The following is a 22,249-nucleotide window of genomic DNA, read 5'->3' on the forward strand; positions in this document are numbered from 1 at the left end:
AGGTGACAAACTGTCTTTCAGAGTGGTTTTTGTTGTGGTGGGTTTGGGTTTTTAATAAATGAGGACCAAAAGTTACAGTTCTCAAACATTAAAACAATCCCTATCTGTGACTGAACAGCACACGAGTATTAAGGGAAATATTTTCCAGGGAGTTCAAAACAAGCTGAGCTGCAGCAGTGAAACCTCCTCCTTTGAACTGGAGAAATGAATAGAAATAATTGTTGTGGGAGAATAAAGGAATGAAAGTGGGATTCCTGGATGCTGTGGAAATCCTGTCATTTTTCTTGCACTTCCTTAAGCTTTGACACCAATAATCTACTCAAAGTCTTCCAGCCTTATCTTGTTTTATGAAAGCCTTGCTCAATGAAAGTGCTGTTATTTCTCACTTTAACTACAGAGGGTTCAGACTCTTCCCCTGTCACTGTTTTCTTTCAAGCAGATCTGACTTAAATCAGCTCTTTCCACACCTCAGGCAAATCAAGGACTCGGAGATTCTGCATCTCACTTGCCTTTCAATCACTTGACCCATTTCTTTATCATCTTACTCTCTTTCCGGCAGGTTATGACAAAGCCATCACAAATTCCTTCCCAGCAGCTCTCCCTTTTCCTGATTCTTCCCTCGAAATTGTTCTGACAAGATGACAAGATCAAGCCTGGCATATTGAGCTGCACCAGCAGGCCCCAGGTCAGGCTTTCTTTTAGTCTGGAGAGCAAAGGCTTTATTGATCTCTCTAATCAGAAGCACTGGGAGCAATTAGTGAGCTGGGGATGTGCAGAGCAGCTCATGGGGCCCAGAGCTCATGGACAGGAGGGGAAGGGAGGGATCGATTCCATGTGCTCGTGGGAGGAAAAGGGAATTAAGTGCCAGGCACTTCTCACTCCTGCAGTTTACACACCCTGTGGGTGCAGTTCTGAGGCTCCAGGAGCCTCAGAGAGCATTTTTTTAACCTGGCTTCCTGGGGAAGGGAGATTGTCCATCTGTGCTGTCAGTCCAGCTCTCAGCTGCACCAGGGGAATGTGCACTTGTCATTTAATTTCATGAGAATGAGGCAGAAATGGAGCTCTTGAGAGAAAAGGCTCCTGCAATTTCTGTGATAACAAACCCAACAGAACTCAGAGAGAGGGAGAGAAGAAAGAGACCAAACAGTACCTTCAGCAAGCCGAGGTGGAGCCCTTGTGACTGTGAGAGACTCTTTCAGACGTTTGTGAATGTGAACAACAGAATCCAAAGCATGCACACTGCACAAAATTAAAAATACAGGCACAGCAGTAACTGCATTTCAAATACCTTGTGAGCTTCCTTCAGATAAGCAGATTGACACTTCATCATTCCTATCATTATCATCCCCCACTTCAGTAGCAGTTTCCTCTCCTGGATTAAGTGCTGATTTAGAAACAAATTCAGATTGATCAGAGAAATCAGCAGGACCTCCTCTAGGGGGTGGGACCTCAATCCCCATTAAACGATATTTCCGTCTTCGATTCCCAATCCAAGTCTTGTAAGAGAAATAAACATGAATGAATCAGAAACTATGACAAAGCAACAGGCCCCCAACCAAGTGACATCAGCACATCTGGACTACAGCAACAAGAGTGCAGCAGCACTGCAGGGGAGGGGTTATTCCCCCTGTTTGACCCTCATGAGGCTGATTCCTGGGATCCTGTGTCCAGGCTCCCAGTCCTCCAACACAAGGCAGAAGGGAAGATGCACAGCAAAAGGAAAGGCAGCAACAGGCACAAGTGGCAGCAAGGGAAGCTCTGACTGGAGTTGAGAAAAAAAGGAAAAATATTGTTTACAGTGAGGCACAGGAACAGTGTGTCCATAGGAACCCTGGACCTCCAGCCTTGGAGGGAACTCAGCATTTTACTGGACATCATCCTGGGAAACCTGCCCTGAGTGCGAAATCAATCCTGCTCCAAATCAAGAGCAGGACTGGGTGACTCTGTAAGGTCTCTCCCCACCTAAATCATTCAACAAATTTAACTTAAGATCTTTGATCCAGGTTCTCCCACTCTGCAATTTCCTGAAGGGGACTAAAGTGACCCAAACATCCCACCTGTTCTAGGATTTCCCCCAGGGAATTGGCCAAGGTGACAGATCTGCATCGCTCCGTTTTGAGGACAGAACTCTCAGTTCAGAGCAGCAGCATCCTCCAGCCCCCTGTGGTTGGAAGACAAGGCCTGCAGGAAGGTAGAGGAGCCCACTGGGAACAGTGGTGGAAGATGGAACAGGCCCAGGAACCTGGAAACCCATCCTTGGTGGGACGGGTATGGATGCTTTAGGTTCATTTGACATCAATAAAACTAAGTTGCAAAAAAGAAAAAAAGGGAAAAAAGCCCCTCACATTCCAAATTTTCCAAGTGGGTCTGTACAACTGTTCATTAATTTGCTTTCTCTGATTAAGAAAAGTCTACACTAAAGATTATTTAAGACCCAAACCAGGGTTTAACGTGATGTCATGAGAACTGTCTGCTCCTCCTCACTCTCTCCTTTCCCTTCCATTACTGGGGCTTTTTTCTGATGGAGAGCGTGAAAAAGTTTAGTAAAAAACTTGCTGCTTGTAATACCTTGATTTTCAAAGAGAAAAATAAAAAAAATATCAACAGCAGTCCCAACTACTAAAGGCAGTTTCATGCTGTGCTAACCTTGAAAAAAAGACCTTTTCAAGCTGCATCTCTAACTAGCTAAAAGGTGACATGCTGAACACTATTTCTGGCAAATCCTTTTTGTTGGGTGGTGTTTGCTTTCCCAGCTTGCTGGCTTTCCTCTTTGAACAATGCACAACAGGTATGCAGAGAGCTAACCAGATAATTTTGTATATTCTATATTGTTTGGGGGAAAAAATAAAAGAAAAAAGAACCCCACAAGCAGCCCTTTGAGATCTGTATCTCTTTTTTTCCAAGCTGTGCAATGCCATTCTTTACATTTTCCCATAATCTTGTGACAGTAATAAACAGTGATAACAACTAGAAAATTGAAAATTGAATCTACTTCTTTCTTAGTAAAAAATTCAGAACAAACTGAGGCACTTGGGAAAGGCAGGTTTTGTCTTTTTATGCACCTTTCAAAGCAGAAAAGCTTTCACTGAACATATTGAATATGTCATAGAAGATGAACATGTTTTTATAGTGTCACCAGCTTTTACCTGGTGAACTGCTGGCAAAGAGGAGGAGATGTCTTTACCCTACAGTGGGTGCTTAGGAGTAGCTTTGATCTCTTATATCCAAAAGCTTTCTATTCTATTAATAAAAAGAAAAAATAAAATTGTTATGAAGTTGTCTTATGTTCCTCCCATATTTCTGAGGAGTTCCATAGCTGACATCCCTCCTTAGCAAATGTCTGCCTTGCTGCCAAAAGGGCTATTCTGCTATTTTTTTAATGAATTAATAAACATTTATAAACAAAACAAACAAAAAACCCCAAACACCAAAACAAAACACCACAACAAAAAAACTCCCACAAAACAAAGAACCCAACCCAAAATGTAATCAGCAATATTATAATGTAAAAAAGAGAAATATTTTAAGTTTAATGAGATTTTGGTGGGAGTTCATGTATATAAATTTGTTGTTATTTTTATAGACACATATCTATATAAACCCAAGTATTTGTATAAATATATATATATATATGTGCACTTGGGTTTATATAGATACTCAGTACTATTTTAGATATGCTGCACTTATTTTTTACATCACAATTCTTGCTGCAATTCCCAAGTCTGCCATATAGAGGAACCAGGGGCAGAGGTGGGGCAGTCACTGCTAACAATAAAGAAGAAAAGACATCTTTTTTTTAGCTTCATTTGTGTGTGTTCTGATACAGGTTATGCCAGAGCCCTGCCCTGAGGACAAAAGCATTGCAGCAGATTAAATGTATGCACAGAACTTCCCAGTGTCACCCTGTGTGACTCCTAAGGGAACAAACTAAGGGAGCAATGGATGTCACTGTCCTGTAAATGAGCTGTGTCATGTCCAGGAGGTGCTGGCAGTGGGAACAGCTCCACCTTTCAGAAAGCAAACTGAAGAGCTTGGGAAATAGGGAGAAGCTTTGTTCTCTACAGAGAAAAGGGTAATTCTTTTCAGCCTCCAAAAGTGCAGTTTAGGTTTTTTTTAGAATTCAGGCAAACAAGTAAATGATCAGATCTGTGTTAACACTGAGAGCAGCTCTGGTACTGTTCTGATGTTCCAACCCAGAGGTCTCACCAACAGGAGGGTTTCAATAAGGGCTCCAAGTTCTGCTTCTGCAGCAATGGCAGGAATTTAGGAAGGAGGTGGAGAAAGAGGATGGAGACTGAAAGGGCTGATCCCAACTGTCCTGCCTGTTATGGAGGCTCTTGTCATGTTTTTGTCTGACTGAAAGACAGCCAGAGTGTTTCCTGAGGATGGACACAGCTGGAGTGACTGAGACCCCCCAGCTGGAGAGTGATGCTGTATCTCTGCTCATGTGGGACACAGTGGCATCAGCTGAGGCTGTACCAAACTTCCCAGCCTCTGGAAGAGATGATGTGGAGTGTTCTTGGGCGTCAGGTGATCTCCACCACACCTGTACCTGGGAAAGCAGTCCCTCCTCAGCCACACCTACATGGACTATCAAATTGAACCCAGAACTGTTCACAGTGCTCTGTGCTCTCCATCACGTCTCAACCTGCCCTCAAGACACTCCTGTTAAATATTTTTTTCCTATTTTGGAGCATTTTCTTTCACATGTTTTTTTCCTACAAGGATGAATGAGAAATCCTTTGCCTTTGTCTACGGAAAAGCCTTTTTTTGGTATCTTAATAGCAATATAAATAGCACCTTTCAGTCTTCTAGGATCTCCCTACAAAATGAAACACTTTTACTTAAAATCTTACTCCAGAGGATGTCAAACAGCTTGTAGTGCTGCTTCTGCTGCTGATCAATAAGATCTTACCTGAGGGCTTGTACTATATATAGATGCAGAAGGAGCAGGAGAGCACTTCCCAGCGTGGTCATTCATTATGTAATACGTGAAATCTATTTCAAGCTTCCTCATGAAATTTTTAAAGCCTTTCATCTGTCCTATTTTTGCTCCAGCGACAAGATAAGGGAAGACTCTGGATTTCTTACCCGCACTATTTCACAGTCAACATTTAATTCTGCAGCCACAGCTTCAATTTTCTCTCTGCAGACTGAGCCCAGGCTGGTCATGCCATTGTCCCAGTATTTCTTGAGGGTGGCTAAGTCTCGGTCACTGAACTGTGTGCGGTCCTGTAACTGCAAGATAAAAACCACACTGTTAGATTAAAAAAAAAAATCTGCTTACCCTGATCATTTCATTGCCAGAGGTCTCATGTACAGTAAGGCATAAGTTGTACTGTCTCCATGGCTCTTCTTCTCTTTTAGATCTCCCTTAAGAGTTTATTTTTTCAAAGTATTTTTGTTTTGTTTGTTTTTTTTAATGCAGGGCAGTTCAGAGTTCCCTGGGATTTGCTTTAAAGGCAGCTGCAGGTTTAAAGCACATCAGCTTTGTTTCAACTCCACCTGATTTTTTTTTGTCATTTTTTTAATCTCATCCTATAAAGCTTTACTGAAAAGAACTTTTTTCCCCTTGTGCTGTTTACTCTCTCCACCCAATTTATGCAAATTACTCCTTACGGCTTTTCAAGTTTCTCACCCTCCCCCCCTTAAAGTTCTTTTATCTTACTGCAAACTACAATGCATGCATAATTCAAAGGATTCTGACTTCCTAAAGGGAATACTTTAATGTTTATTTGGGAAGCTTGAGTTAAATTGGTTCCACTGTTTATCTGAGAGTTCCCAAACCCTTTGTCTACATTTGTCAAAATATGTGATAGTGGATCACTGATAAAAGGAGTAACACTGAAAAAGAAATCCTGAACATCCTACCACTGCCTGAACTGGGGTGGGCAAACAGTGCATTTCTCTGGTAGAGCTTCCAGCCTTTATCAAAAGCTTTTCACACAGAATTTTAATTAAAATCTACAGTTTCTTTACACCAACCCATGTCTGTCACCTCTCCTGCTATTCAGAGCACAGAAATGAAACCACAAATCTGCACTGTGAACTTGTAGCCCACGTGGCACATTTGTCATTATTTCAGTAGTTCATTTTGTTCATGATTGCAATAGCTGAAAATCTGTGTTTGCTCATTTAAAAACTGAAAAGTTAGAATGAAGTAATTTTAAAATGGAGTAAAAAGCAATTTTATAGAAATAGGATCATTTGACAACCTCGTAGAGTTACCAGTTCTAGCTTTTGTTAATCTTCAGAATATGGTAATCCTTGCAATTTTCTTCTTTTAAAAATCACTTTTTACAAAAATGTTAGAAGCACTTGAATCACCCTAATGTTAAACTCAAAATAGGGGTATCAAACCCTTGCCTCCTTAAAATAATCCTGGGTGTCACAGTAATAAATGTACCAGGTATATTCAAAGACGGTCTGGTTGGACTCGATGACCTTCGAGATCTTTTCCAACTGTCACAATTCTATGATTCTATGATTATTAACTGCAACCAGGCACTCAGGACTTTTTCCTGGCTGTCATTTCATCCATCCAAGTCCAGAATTACAGAAGGTGTTTCCATCCCACCCATCCTTGGCTGATGGTACCCAGGGGCAGAGCAGAGCATCCACGGACACAGCACGGCCAGAGCTGCTCTCCTGCCTCCTGCACCCCCTGAGCAGCCACAGCACAGGAGATGCTCCCAGACAGCAAGCTCCAGGCTATTTTCATCCAAAAGGACTCCACTTGGCACATTTCAAGACTGCTCCAGGCTGAGCAAAGTGCAGCAAAGTCAAATCCCTGGGGCCCGTTCACCCTGAGCCCAGTCGAGTTCCTGGCACGCCTGACCTGAGCTGCTCCTACCTCCCAGCCCTTTACAAGGAACAAAAGTGTAGTTATCTCCTGGATCACTGCAGCAACAGCTCCTTCTATAGCTGCTGGCAAAACAGACTGACTTCCAAAAGGACTGCTCTGTGGTGGGGGAGCTGAGGAAAGGGAAGGCAGGAAGGAGAGCGATACCAATGCTCCAAATACACAAAGGAACAAGTCACCCTGGCCTGGCCTGTGTTCCTGAGTGCTCAGGGCAACCTCACCTTCCAAAGGACACTGAGCGCTTTTGAAACATAAATAAATAACATTTCTTGTTGCTGCTGGAGAGTTCACAGTGACAGCACCGCTGCAACCACTGACAGGGACCTCCCCAGCACAGCTCACTGTGATCTGTGCTCAGCCAGAGCACAGAACACGACATGCACAGCTAAAGGACCCCCTGCAACACGCTGGGGACATTCCCCCTGCTAGCAGAGGGGAGAAATGGGAGAAGCAAAAAGAAACCTGTCTGATGTTACTGCCCAGGGAAGGGAGCAGCCCCACTCAGGGTTGTCTTCTCCCACTTAAGTTTGTTGTGTTAGTCAGACTAGAACAAAACCCAAGGAAAGAGCAGCTGCTGCTGGAGGGAGCTCAGGTTTCTGTTTGCCACGTGATTTTCCAATTATCTAAGAAATGCTTCTACTGAAAAAAAAACAGAGAAGAATTGACCAACAAGAATGTGAGATGCAAGAGGATCCTGCACTGCACAAAGACACACAGTGACTGACTCAAGTTACCAAAGGGATGGTGCTCAGGAAGGGTGCAGAGCCTGCTCAGCCTTTACTTACTCAAGACAAGAAGAAAGCAGCAGCCATCTGACATTCAAAAATATTACTTACTGCTGTTGCAGTTGCTGCACCAGGCACCTCATCCAGCACAGGAATCACCCTGACACCCATCTCGGGGCACAGAGGAAAAGAACAGAGACCCCAAAGGATGATCATTTACACACCCTGCTCTCCTTTGCTGCACCACCATCCTGGGCTCAGTGTCAGCCCTAAAGCTCTCTGGATGTTAATAACAGTTCAGCATGTCCAAATTTCAGATCCAGATTAACAGCCTTCGTGTAACATGCTGTGCCATGTGCCTTAATCAGCAATTTCTTAGGGAAATCACAAACTACCTTCAATTACAGGATCATCCCCTTGACATGGATTATACTCAAGTTTGACTCTTGCATTATAAACTGCTTAAAAATTACATAATGCTTTTACAACACTCGGTGACTTTTGTGAGAAAATAAAGGGTAAAGAATTTCTACACTGAACATGTAACTGTGCTTCCATCGACGTAGTTAATAACCTTCTCATGCTTAATATCATCAGAGGAACTGAGGAAGCAAGAGGAAAAACTCAAGTCCCACAAATATTTTCATAGTCACAGTTGCAGGAAAAAATATCAAAGGATAATATTGAAAAGCTTCATATTTATGGCAATACTTCCTGTAGATGAAGACAAGGCAGTAATTCAGTTCTTATTTTTGCTTCATTAAATCAAACTAAGAATTCAGTTCTCATTTCCTCTCTTCAGATCCCGGGTTTGCCAATTCAAGGCTCGGCTTTACCCCCAGCAGCGTTGGCTGTTGGCTGAATTCCTCACATTGACCACTTCTGTTGTCCACAGTGAAAAAAATCAGGAGAAGCTTCTTCCAGCAGAAAGCAGACTCTCAGTTCCCAAGGAAAAGCAATCCTGGCGAGCAAACTGAATCGGCAGTTGTGCCGAGCGCAGGGTTAAACCCGGCTTATCCCCCGACCTCCCAAGTGTAATAACAACATCCTTGGAAGAGATGACCCAGTTTATTGGAGACATTCCTGGCACTGTGCCGACCCCTCATCACACCCACTGTGCAGGCAGGATCTGTGGTGCAAATCCGGTGTCTATAATTGGGATGAATAATTGCCCGGCACTGGAGTGTCCTTATCCTGCCTTTTATTAGATCCTGCTTTTTTAGATCCAGTTTTATGCCTGAGTTGAAAATGTTTCAGGCCACGTGCACAAAAGCTAGACACAAATCTCAGATTATTAATCAAAGGCATGCTCAAATACGAGAGAACTGGGGGTTTCATATAAATGTAGTAGCTACTGCACTTATGTTGCAGCTGAGCACTCTGTGTTGTGTTCATTTAAACTGCAGTGAAATCACATTAAATCAACATTCAGTTCTGATGCTCGGTGATGAAACAGGCTGAGGTAATGGTTATTTTTAGCAAACAAACCTCTCACAACAAATTTGCTGTGCCTTTGATCCCTGTCACTGCTCCTCTGTTGTATTTTGGGAGGGATGGGAAGATCAGAAGCGAGCACAGCATTCAAGGTATGAACAAATCCCGGATTCTTCTGTACAAGCACCATGTCAGTTTTTCATTCCCAGTGACACCACCATTCAGCTCTCTGAACCCTGACACTAATTAATGTCTGATTTTTTCAGGGGATTATCGATTCCTATCTCAAGATCTTATTTATATGTATTAATAGTTATTTCTGAACCATTTGACTATGGTTTCCCCTTTCCCATCTGCACCATTTAATATGAATCTTACTCTCGTTTATTATTTCTTGATATACAAATTCTGAAGGTCTGCATTGTCCCCTAACACTGCCAAGACATTTAACCTCATTAAAGCTGTGCCAGATGACACATTCCTTCAGTCTGAGGTTTTAGGTTCAGGTTTCACCAGTGCCCCCACGTCAGTGACACCCCGATCCTGCTGCTCACACACAGCTGCACAAACTGCAGGCACAAAGGACTTTGGAAAAGCAGCATCTGAAGGCACCTTCAACTCTTACTGCTGACACACTCTTAGGGCACACACTGTTAGATTTCTGCACCAGAGATGGTTTGCATCCTTTCCCACTGGCTGGGGAAGCCTGAAGTTTGCTCTGATGGAAGCAGAACTCGTCAATATTTCACAGGACCCCAGTGTGAGAAGAGCTGTAACTCTCTCATGAGCTTCAACGCTCAGCCAGAATTATATATATTCTGTTAATATCTATTTCTAAACCAAACTCAGCCAAGGAGATGAAAAAAAAGAGAAAAAAGAAAAAAGAGGCAACAGCCTAGCCAAAAGTCACACTCTGAACCTGTCATCTCACTCTGCGGTTTCCAAACCAACCCTTAATCCAACAAACCAAAAATTTGCCCTTCTTCTTGAGATTTTGAACTAGTTTGTTCAATACCGAACATTCAGAGCCAAACTAAACTGATTTTTAGGTGGTAATTATCATGATTCTTACTCAATCTATTAATATCTTCCTCACATTAGACCAGAGAGTCTGTTTTCCAGTTCCTGCCCAGATGTGAGATATTTCTGGCCTGTAAGCCAAGGTGGTTTGTGGCACTTCAGTGCAGCGTGTCATGTAATAAATAAAAAGAGGTATTTTATCTGCAATGATGACCAGACTTGGTCTCCCTTTGCATTCCCTGAGGATTGCTCCTGGACAAAGGTGCTGTTCCTGGGAGGAAGGCCAGGACGTGCTCTGGATCATCGAATGGAGGAGTATCTTGAGACAGGTGCTGAAATATTTCCCAGGAGGAGGAAACACATTAACCAATATTCCAAATGACACCAGGGATGAACAAGCACAGTTTCCCAGCCAGCCCTGTGGAGACCCTCAGCTTGGCTCATCTCCCTCACTGAAGATCCCACCTGTCTTTCTCAGACATGCTCCAAGCAACTTGACTAAACCACTTTTCCTCCCTCCTGGGAGAGCAGAGGAATCTGCAGGTGAAGAGAACTTCATGTTGGTGTAGTTTGAAAACAAAAGGCACAGCTGAGGTGCCCTCTGACTCCAGGCAGCTTTAATCCCTGTGGGGGCTTCACTGTAAAGCTGCTCTAAGGTATTATTTCTCCAGCTCACATCCACTTACAGCAGCAGACAGTTTTCAGGAGCCTTTCAGACCCACTCCCAGGAGCATTTTCCTTAGCAGTCCCACTGAAGCCTCCTCCCCACAATCCAGCTGTATTCCCCATGCCCATGGATGTGCCACAGGACTGGTGGAGGTCTCACACCAACCTGGGTTAGAGCAGCTCCTTCCCCTGACCCAAAGTGTGTTCCCTGTTCTCCTCCTGTGGCAGGAGGACTCCGAGAGGGACACTTTAATGCCACTTTCTCCAGAGTTTTATTCAAACAGGCCATGTGCAAAGAGCAATTTAAAGTCAAAATTCAGCACAGGAACTCTCTCTCCACCCATTTCAGGTATTTCCTCTCCTCAAATACATGTCGGACTGAGAGCCCACAGAGCCCAAGCTGAAGCTCTGGGCAGATCAAACCCCCTCTTTCCCCCCCAAAAAAAACTTCACAGCTAAGGCACAGCTTACCCAGAGCCATCACCTGTGTGACAAATGTTTCCCATATCATACCAACATTTTTAAATATACCCCAAACACGAACCACTCTGCTGGGACCTCAGATGACACAGAGCTGAAACACAAGACTTAAATCTAAGGGCAAAAGTGAGGATATTTTCCCCCTTTTAATTCTCTTTAACCAGTATCTCCACTGCTATTTTTGAACCCTTGTTATCCTTCCACCACCCTGTGAAAAACCAAAAATCAATGCATTTGTAAAGGCCAATGCACATGCACCAGGACAGAACACAGAACTCTGTAATTTCCAAAGGCTCTCTCATCAGTAACTGAGAGGGTGATATTTCTAGCCTAATATTCATTAACAATCAGGATTACATCATCTTCCAGCAGAGAGAAAGAGTTTCTGCAGAACTGCACAGCTTTTATTTCTCTCCCGATGCAGCTGAAGGACAGGACAAGGAAAACAAAACATCAAGGCAAAAGATTAAAAATTCAGAGCATCTAAAAGACGATCTTCTTCATTTTAAACAAAATCCAGATTAGCCTTTTTCCTGTTTGAATGGCAGTAATTGCCATAATGGCACTTCTACAACTCCAGCCATTCTATTTCTGTTCCCTCACGCTCTTTCTTCAAAAGGATTTCATTGTTGAAAGTGAAGTTTCTCAGGAAGTGGGAGCTGCTTCTCTGTTTGTTGTCTTACACCTGTGTGTACACAGCAGTTTTAGGATGCCAGGTCCTAACCCTGTCTCCTTAGGAAGGCTGATCCTGCATTTAAACTGGGAAAGTGCATCCACAAACCTGGACACTGATGTTGTCAAAGCAGATTGTATTAACCAATGGGTTTAGGCATTTGGCTGATTAAAAATACACAGGGGTAAAGGTCTAAGGAAAAAGAATTCCCTAATAACCATTTTTAATGGTCCCTCACTGCAAGGAAGACATTGAGGGGCTGGAGAGTGTCCAGAGAAGGGAATGGAGCTGGGGAAGGGCTGGAGCAGCAGGAGCAGCTGAGGGAGCTGGGGGGGCTCAGCCTGGAGAAAAGGAGGCTCAGGGGGGACCTTCTGGATCTGCAACTCCTTGACAGGAGGGGGTCGGGCTCTGGTCCCAGGGAACAAGGGACAGGAGGAGAGGGAATGGCCTCCAGCTGTGCCAGGGGAGGGTCAGGTTGGATATTGGGACATATTTTTTCATGGAAAGCCCTAGCACAGGCTGCCCAGGAGCCACCAGCCCTGGAAGAGTTCGAAAAGGAAGGTGCCTTCCACACAAGAGCTACATTTCAAAAAGCCTACCCAAGAGAATTAGCACTGAGGGAAGGGAAAAGAAAGACTGAGCACAACAGGATTTGTATGAAAGTACCAGTTCCTCTGGGAGATGCTCTTCTGAAGTGCCCTCTGTATAAACTGAAATAAGTGATACCACCAAAGTCTGCAGAAACTGGAAGTGCTACAGCTGAGACCTAGAAAAAGTCTGAGAGAAAACACAATGCCATGCTTCTTAGATACCTACTTATGCAGGAAACTACCAAACTCACACCTTTTGGAGACTAAACAGAACAACTGAAATTAATAAAGAAAAAACTACTGGTTATAGCAGGAGAAGGCAAGGAAAGGTTGTTCCACTACCCAGACCTCACTGGGTCTGCCAAAGCAGCACCCACTGCCAGGACACTGCCAGCTCCATGGACTGGGGGCTTGGATGGGTAAGTTTGGTTTCCATGACAGACACCTCCCATTGGATCTGGCAGAGCAGCCTCTGGAGAGCTTGGCTGTACCATCCAACCTGCAGGCTCAGGGTGCATTTTCATGGTGATGAAGCAGAACTGAAATGTCTTCAAAGAGAAGCCAGAAATGCTGAGCAGTAATCAAACAAAAGAGTTGGACAGAGGGGTTTTTTTTCCCCTGACAAAAGCTGTTTGTTATGGTTTGGAGTCATTTCTGAAATGAGGACACCAACCTGGCTGATTCTGCTAATGTGAAATGACATGAATGTGGATGAAATTATACTTTAAAGTTCCTACAGACAGCCCAGACTAATTCTGTGCATGTGCAGAGATGCTGCACAGGGAGTTGCTCTCTTAAACACTCAGTTGCCTCAATTAACAATCATTTTACTTGCAATATAAAAAACATATTCTGAGCTCCAAACTCCCAATCCATCAATTCTGATGCAATATTTCACCTAGTAGACAATTCCTACACCTGAGCATCACATCACTTCACACTGGATTATGACCTTGGCTTGCTTTTAAAGATATACATCAACTTTACCTCACCTGAAACACTGCACCTGCAGATAGCATTGGTTTTAGTTAAAGAGAGAACATTCAACACCAGGTAAATAGGACTGACATTTTCAAAAATACATTTTTATCAGCTTTCCATTGCTTCACTTGATGCATTAGATACTTAAATAGAAATGTACTTACTGCTCTTTTTCTGGAACAACCTGTAATCCAAGGCACAGTAAGGTTTCCTGAAATCTGTAGAGGGCAAGGAGGAAACAGAACAGAAAACAAGAGCAGCTTAAATTGCTGTGAGAGCTAAAACTTAGCAGTTTTCATGAGACTTCAGCACTGTACATTCAATTCAGGTACCAATGTCTGTTAAACAGGTTAAGATTTACAAGCAAAGTCCCGCTGGGCCTTTCTGTTAAAGCTGAAACACTGTTGTTCTCTGGGGGAGGGTTAAGATAACGAGGTGGCAACTTGGCTGTACTTTTGGTATCTCAAAACTTGTGTTTCATCAGATTTCACTTTCAGCCTGTCCCCAGACTGGCAGGACCGAGCAGACTGGAGTCAGACAAGGGCTGATGTGTGACAGAACTGCCCTCACAGTTTTCTAAACTACATCAATTAAACTTTCTGCAAAAATGCTCTCGTGTTCATCACTGAGCTGTTCGCTGTCAGATGTCAAGGATTTGAGCATTAGCAGAAAAATTGGGGATATCAGGTTGGAGAAGGAAAGAGAAGGGTGTGAAGGCAAAGGTTAGCTGCCTCAATTTTCATTGCTTCTCCATCATTCCCAGAGGTCAGACTTTATTAAATAATAATCTCAGACTGTTTTCCCTGGCCCTCTGAAATGTGTCATAGCCAGGAATATTTTAGGCTTATTTAGGATTCCATGTTCATCTTATGCTGCAGACAGCAATGCCTGAGACAACAAACACAGCTCTGACATTAATCCATGTCAAGTCCTGTCTGCAATGTATGTGAGGAAGAAAAACCTGTGTGCTTCTGCTGACTGAGCCAAACTCCACTAAGAGTTTTTATGCTTGCAAGGTGCTCTCCTGGTGACTCCTGCAGCATGAGCACAACCAGACCAGCACCCCTGGGATGGCTGGCTGCGGTACAAGCCCACAAGACACTTTTATTCTTCAAGCTTTTAGCTGGAAGCACTTGGAGGTTGCCCAAGGTCAGACACTTTCTCATTACAGCACCAAGTGGGTTGAAAGGGTAGAAATGAGCTCCATCCCCTCCTAAGGGCAAGTCTGCATCAGAATTTGAGGCTAAAATATTAATTTCTTCACTGCACACACACAGGTTATAAATTCTGTATAAACAAGTTACATCTATTACAATCCCATAGCCCACACAGCAGTTTCACACCACAGAATCCACTGTCAGGGCACCCTGAGCATCCACCCAGGTGGCTCCTCTTCACAAATTTCAAGTGGGGCTATAAAAAAAAAAAAGTGTTTTCCTGTGTGAATAAAGCAAAATCAGCCTGGCAGAGCATTAAGAGTTGCTGGGAAGACAAATGCAGGTTCTGACAGGTTGGAGGCCAAATACAATCCAAGTTCATCTCAGCAGAGACAACGTGCATGGCAGAATTGTAAAGTGTCTTGATGAAAAAGGCAGAAGGGTTGGGGTTGGGGTTTTTTGGGGGGGAAAATGTGTGTAGTTTTAGAGTGAGATGGATCCATATCCTGCATCCACAGGTGTAACTCCAGTCCTGGTCCAAGTGGGACAGCTGCAGAAGTGATGACCTGAAATGCCTGGCAGATGCCAGAGGCACTCAAGAGGTGCTGCAACCCTGGAGCTGTCTCTTCACTGAAGGGGTTACACTGTACAAGGCCTCACACAATCTTTTCCCAATTCACTTTTAGATTTAATATCCCAAATTCAGTGCACTGGACCAAACCAGGAGCTGGTTGCTGAGTCCCAGCACTGCCTGGGGCCACATGTGGTGCTTCTGCAGGAACCTCACAGGTTCTCCCCACTCATTCCACAAAGCAGCATCCCTGAAGCCAACCCTAGAATTAAATAAATATATGTATAAACCTACATAATCTATTTTGACTGCAAGGCTTTGGATGCTCCCCTAAAGAGGATAGGGTTAAATTAGATACTGTGTTTCAGTGTTTATAACAAAGGAATTAAAAATACACATCTTCAACAGTATTTTTGTCCTCTAGGGAGGGGAAAGAAACCAAGATTAAACCCCAATTCAGCCTCAAGGACAGCACAAACAGCCTCTCTACTTCTACACACTTAAAAGTCAAACTAAGACAAGTAAGAAGGTTGAACAATTTGTTTACTGAAACTGCTCAGGCATTAAAATTGATCACTTAATTAAATTTAGTCTTAAGTTACACTAACATGAATTTGATTAATTGAACCAGTAAGGAAGCTATAACTAATTGCTAATTAGATACCCCACCAATACACGACAGTAATTACTTCATCAAAACACAAATCACACCGCCCTGACTTTGAAGAAGCATCTGCCTGGATGTTCCAGCTATTCCAATAATCATTTAGCTCAGGTTTAATCTATTTTTAAATTCAGGAAGATCTCCCCAAGTTTAAGGATTTTCATTCCTACACTGCTGGATAAATTAGCTAAACATGGGCAATAAAATGAACACGAACTGACTACAAGAAAAGGATTCAGACAGCACCTTATGAAACCTCTAATAGCCAGGAGGTTCACAGGGTGCCTGCTCACAGCAGCAAGGGAATTAACAGCAACCTGCTCAGGTTTTCCAAGGTTTAGAACTCTGGAATGACAAGGGATATGACGGGGAAAAAAAAAGCTTCCTCCGTACGAGTTGCATTCCCAAATCCAAAGAACAAGGTCCCTGAGGCAGACAGGGAGGTCAAAAAAAGCATAGATGAATTCAGTTCTCAAAAAATTAGGTAGATTATTATAACAGGGGTGAGTAAAAAAAACAAACTAAAAACAGTTATAGAGATAGCACAGGAAAAGCTGGTATGGTGCTGACATGGTTCATTTTCAGGATAAATTAAAAAGGCAATAACAAGCAAATGCATGAAGGTAAGACATGCAGAATCACACCCTGCCAGCCTTGAAAGACTTTTATCTCAGTGTCTCTAGGCTATGTCATGCCACTTGGCATAAAAATCCATGAAAAATAGCAATTTGGATGTTTTCTGCACAACTCTCACTCCCCTAGTAATAACAAATAATAATAAAAAAATGTATCAAATGTTGCAGTTTCTTCTGAACATCTTTTAGTTCTTCAATTATCTGCATTTAATTCTCCCCTCAGGATCACTAAAGGGACTTTAGTACAGGGTGGGGAATAAAGGGATTGAATGTAAAACTGGTATTTGAATTAGATGCTGTGGGGAAGGATGAGTATTTGCTCCCTGAGTGTGTCCCATCGTGTTAACTCTTCACGGGAGATCTTAATCCCTCACAGACACAGCTCCAGGAGACTGGCACCTGCACAGGGGGTACAGGAATCCACGCTGACATCAGTGAGGGTGAGCAACTGCAGAGCACACCGATGTCAGCACCATCCCATGTTCTTGTGCCACACGTGACGTGCACAGAGAACAGCCCAGGGTACTGCTGGGTCAGGGCAGCACAGGTGTGAGCATCAGCTCGTGGGCTATGACCCTCCTGCAGCCAAAACTGAGCTGTTGAATTGATGAAACCCTCACTGATCTTCAATATACAGCTACCAGGGGCTCAGCTGGACGGGTAAGAGTGGCACCACCCTGCAGTGCTGCCTGCACTGTGTTTAAGAAGGAACAATCTCCACTGAAAGGAGTAAAAGCCTGCAGAAAAGTGAACCTATTTCTTAGCAGTTACCAGCTTTGAGAGACAACATTTATCTACATTATATTTATACACAGTATTTATCTACAACCTTGGCTTCAAGGTTTGAAGGCAGAGATAAACTGACGGATTACCTGGTAATTATTTTGGTTTTGTGACAGCCTCAGTTGACTTGAAGATGTGAAATGAGGAGAAAAGGTACTCCTGGCTGCATGAGCACTGCTGTACATTGTGCTGGCTGTGGTGTGCAGTGAGGTCCGTGCAGGCAGGTGGTAATCTCTGCTGTGGTAGAGGACACCGTCAGGCAGGTCCCTGGCACTGCCCCCCTGTGCCCCACAGCCCCCGCTGCGGCCCGGCCCCGGCACGGCTGCGCTTTGGTTCTCCACGCGGGCAGAGCTGCTGCTCTCACAGTATCTGGAGTAGCTCTGGATTTGTGCTCCCATGGATGCCAGCTCCTCCTCCCTGGCGTACTCGTCCTCCACGTCCCCCGTCTCCATGGCGATGGACAGGCAGCTGCCCTCCAGAGAGGAATGTTTCTGCGTTGTGCTTCCCGCCACCATCCTCTGCGGCTGGTCCGTCACCGCCAGGGAGAACACCTCGCGGATCTCCAGGTTCTGGGTGCTGCAGGCAGGGTCCCTGGGGTGAGCCCTCTGCCCGTGGGGCACGTGCGATGCCAGAGCCACGTGCTCCGGTTTATGTAACCTGTGACAGCCCACGGGCTCAGCCTTGCAGGGCCTGTGGCATATCATGGGTTTCTGAGGTAACACCAGCTCCGCCGTCTGCACCGAGGAGCCGCCGTAGCTTTTCTTCGTGTGGCTGTAAATGGAGTTTGCAGAATTGACCACACTCGTCTGCCTGGATAAAATAATGGTCTTTTCCCCTACCAATAGGGAAGCATTTTTACAGTGTGGCACTTGTCGTCCTAGAGGGATGTGCTGCTGCTGGAACTCTGCGCTGCCTTTCCCTGGGAGCCTCGGGATGGAGGTTTTGTGCATCTCGGCCACGGAAGCGTTGGTGTGTTTGGTGGAGCCCTGCCTGCCCGAGGAGCTGGCAGGGCTGTAAATCCCAGTCACTATCACGTCATTATTCGAGGAGCTCCAGGAGGATTGCTGGCTGTGGGATCGGGCAATGTTGACCACGTTCCGAACGGCCGCTTCTGGGGGCACCGAGGGAGTGGCAGGGGCCGTCCCCGGGGGGGTCCCTCCGGATTCCACCGCGCTCTTGCTGCTCATCTTCCTCCTCTTATTGCCAACCCACGTCTGCAAACAACAACAGCAAACACAAAACCAGGCATTAAAGACTCACAAAAATCAGGCAATTCCATTTTGAAGCAGGTCTGGTGAAATGTTAAGTGTTGAAGTTGTGACCTAAGTTGACAAACGTGTAAATCATCTACTCATTATGCAGAGTCTGAACAATGCAGGGTGGAAAACCAGGCCCCTCCTGCTTGGGATCCACACACTAATAACAGGAGAAGCCCAGTCTCAATTCCAAAGCCCCAGTTTCTCAAAAGTCCTGATACCGTATCATGCCTCCTCTGCCAAAATTACCTTCAAGATGTATTTCATTGACACCACTGTGACTAATCCCCCCAAATTTAAGTTTTTAGTGTTCAGCACCTTGGATTGCAGAGCCATCTAGCATCACTAGCTTACTAGCACTACTATTAAAATACAGTTTCATGAGACAGCATAAGTCAGATTTGACTCCGCTGAGAGTCCTCCTGACCATGTCCCCAGTTCTTAATCCCATCGTTTATCCAAACACCCACCTGAACTCCCCCCAAAGGCTTAAAACTGAATTGGCAAAACAAAAAAAAAAGAACAAATGCCTGGGTGAGGTTAGCAAAATTACCTGGGTTACTCTGAGACTTAATAAAGAGATGATGAACACAAGAAGGAAGAGAGGAGAAAAAGCATTTGCCATCTGGGAGACTGGCAAGATTGCAAACACTCTTCAAATCTCCTAATTTTGCAAGGGAGAATATATTTCATGTATTGCAGTAAGAAGATCTGTAGAGGCTTACATCAAACAGGAAAATAGGAAAATACATAAACAGGAAAATAGGAGGGTTTTTTTTTCTTTTCCAACTCGGCTCAAGATTGGAAAGACTGGATGCAGTTCTATGGGATGAGACTACAGAAATCCTGATTCTGGGAAAGAATGCATTCGTGGAGTTATGGTATTTGAAGCCTAAGTTGCATTTAGGGAATTCATGTTCCTATTACAATCATATCTGCAAGTGCCAGCTGGAACCCAAGTATCATTTTGCTGGATGTTGTACAAAGGAGAACCAGTCACTGACCAAGGGTTTTGTAGGAAAAAAAAAAAAAGAAAAAAAGAAAAAAAGGGGGAATTAAGAGAGGAAGAAAGGAGCATGTAAAGAAGAGAAAGGTAAGATCATGCAAAAATATGACAAATGCAGGACAAACATGGGGTCTGTTTCGATTGCACTTCACAAGTGGGAAAAAAACCCTTCACAAGTTCTAAGGGTTGCAAATCAGGGAGGGAATAAAACTGAAGGAAAAAGGCCCTGCTACTTTACTGCAGGAAGGGAAACTGAGAGGGAAAGGAAATCAGGAGAGTGAAGGAGGACTGCCCGGAGAGGAGAGACTGGCTGCCTCCTCCAGGACATTCAATCAGCACAAAAATAGCAGAGCAGGCCCTGAGTGCACCACCAGCATCCAGATTCCTGTTACAACTGCCTGCCTGTTCCAGGAGCCTCAATCCCTGGCTGACTTTCACAGCTTCCCACCACCAAGTTTCCAGACTGTTGGGAGGGAGGGGAATCCAGGTAATAATCCGGGAGCAGGAAGGGTGGTTGTTGTCAGTGTATCACTGGTAAACCAATTAAAAACAAACCAGACTGGTCTCCCTTCTTCCTCCTCAGTGTCCAGTGTTGCAGCAGCTCCTGGGAGCTGCACTGCCCTTGTTATTTTTTCAGCTAATGCTGCATGATTTCTATTTCTGCTCTCGGCCAAGAGCCATTTTGTTGTCTAGTGTTTCACAAAGGGATTATTATTTCCCTTCCTGTGGAATTCATAGACTTTGGAAGAGCTCCTGTTAGCACTGGTGACATTCCTGTTTTACAAGAAAAGAACGTCCTCACTGTAAATAGCCATGAGGGACCACAATACTTATGATTGTGATGTGGAATACAAGTGTGACAGAGAAAGAAATAGTTTCACAATTATTCCCCCAAATACATCAGGTTAGAGAAACTTCTTCAGCTTAACAACAGTTTCTTAATAACATGACCTCGCTTCCTGCTCTCATACAATACACTGCACAAAGTTCCTACAGGGCAAACTGATTTGTAATTTATTAAAGACTAATTTAAAAAATCCCAACAAAAGACAAACAAAAATTACTCCTTGTGCAACCCAGGCCCCTCCTAAATACAACAATCACGTGAGGACATTCAGTGGAAACAAACTATAAAAATGAACATGTCACATACACACACTGAAGCCTGATTGAGGCAATGATGGAGTTAAGAGACTCCACACCTCTAAATATTTTATGTAAAGCAATAAATGTGTACAAGTTTAACAAGCAAATTTGGAAGGCCTCAGTACTCACCCTGACCACACTGAAGTCCAGTTTTGTTTCTTGTGCACACTGTAATATGAGCTGAAAGCAATTTTTACTTTGATTTGTCATTCCATTTTCATAATAACGCTGCAATATCCTTTGTTGTTCTACAGTAAATACAGAGCGCAGATTCATCTGGAAATAAAAGAAGATGCTCTGAAAGTTGGAATAAAAACTGTAATACTTGCAGAATACACAAACTCTCATTTATACCTGAGATAACACTAAGGGTTGACATGTTTTCTCCACAGAGTCTTTTACCAATGCTTTGACTTACTTTCAAAAAAACCCAAACCTGTTACAGTCAGCATTAGTGATTCCTTTGTGACAGACTCAAGCTGAGCAGGTGAATTACAAGTCTGCAACAACAATGACAGCTTTTCATAAATAAATAAATATTACATTGTGTTAAGTCCATGAAACTCTAGTTTCAAAGAAAAAGTTTCTCCCTTAAAAAAATAAAATAAAGGCATTAGGCAAAGCAGAGTAACATGAGCAGCTCCAATATCAGCAGGTTTCTCCTCACATACCAAAAAAAGAGATAAAATCCAAGATAAAATAAAGGTGACTGTTTGACATGGGTAAAATTTCCACCGTCTCTAGCTTCATCAAATCCTACACTCTGTGATGGCTGGTCCTTCTGCTGGGTCAGCACCAGCACCTCCAGCTGCAAAGTCACAAAGATCAAGAACTGGAGACCAACTTGGGGCAAACAACCCCCAGGAAGGGCTTTAGGCAGCTCTGGAGCCACCCAATGCAAATCCTGCAGCATCACAGAGCAGGGACCACCCGAGTCACAGCCTGGGCTGGGAAAGGTCCAGCTCCTGGGGAACTGCACCCTAAGGCTGGAAATCAGCATTTTTGAGAACATATAATGGTTGTTTTCCAGGGAGATGAGCCAATGCTGATGGCAGGACCTCAGGATGTGTTCCTGCTCCTTGGTTTGTCCACAGTGATGCTGAGGAACTCAACCAGGATCAGACCCAGGGCCAGCAGCAACTCCTCAGTCCCATTCCCAGCACTGGGTCCCCCCAAGAATCTCAGTGTCCCTGGGGACAGGAGGTGGCCCAGGACAGGGGGGGCAGTTTGATGGACACACCAAACCACACATGGCTTTGTTCCACGTGACAATTCTCCCCCTGGCTTGGTAAAGCACACAGCTGAGCATGACCAAGTGCAGAGCAGACGCCTGAGGGCACACTGGACCCTTCTGTTCTTGGTACTGGCAAAAAATATAACCCTGTGGTTAGAGATCAGAAAGAGGATCCCAATCATCAACCATTTCCAGAGCAGGGCCTTTATTTGTCCCAAACAAGACACAGCAAATGCTGGCCAGGAACAACTTGCATCCAACCTTGTGCCTCGGGAAGCAAAACTGTCACTTTAATACAGCACACGTATCATAATAATGCAGAACAAACTAAAGAATAAGAAACCTCACCATCGTCCTGTAGGGAAA

At 44.1% G+C, this 22,249-nt stretch overlaps 1 protein-coding gene across 2 annotated transcripts in view; it reads right to left on the reverse strand.

Annotated features, from left to right (window-relative positions):
• The window catches only part of HDX (highly divergent homeobox), a 41,323-nt gene that overhangs the window by 12,882 nt on the left and 6,192 nt on the right, over window positions 1–22,249 (reverse strand). For both annotated transcript variants that reach the window (XM_050310901.1, XM_050310902.1), the window contains 5 exons: window positions 20,779–20,925; window positions 17,331–18,455; window positions 13,596–13,649; window positions 5,092–5,238; window positions 1,289–1,496 (listed from right to left, as the gene is read on the reverse strand). In XM_050310901.1, the coding sequence (XP_050166858.1) occupies window positions 1,289–1,496; window positions 5,092–5,238; window positions 13,596–13,649; window positions 17,331–18,455; window positions 20,779–20,925 (1,681 nt within the window). The remainder of the gene's footprint in view (window positions 1–1,288; window positions 1,497–5,091; window positions 5,239–13,595; window positions 13,650–17,330; window positions 18,456–20,778; window positions 20,926–22,249) is intronic.

Source organism: Myiozetetes cayanensis, unplaced genomic scaffold (assembly GCF_022539395.1).
Source record: "Myiozetetes cayanensis isolate MyiCay16 unplaced genomic scaffold, myiCay2020 scf15, whole genome shotgun sequence".
Taxonomy (NCBI): Eukaryota; Metazoa; Chordata; class Aves; order Passeriformes; family Tyrannidae; genus Myiozetetes; species Myiozetetes cayanensis.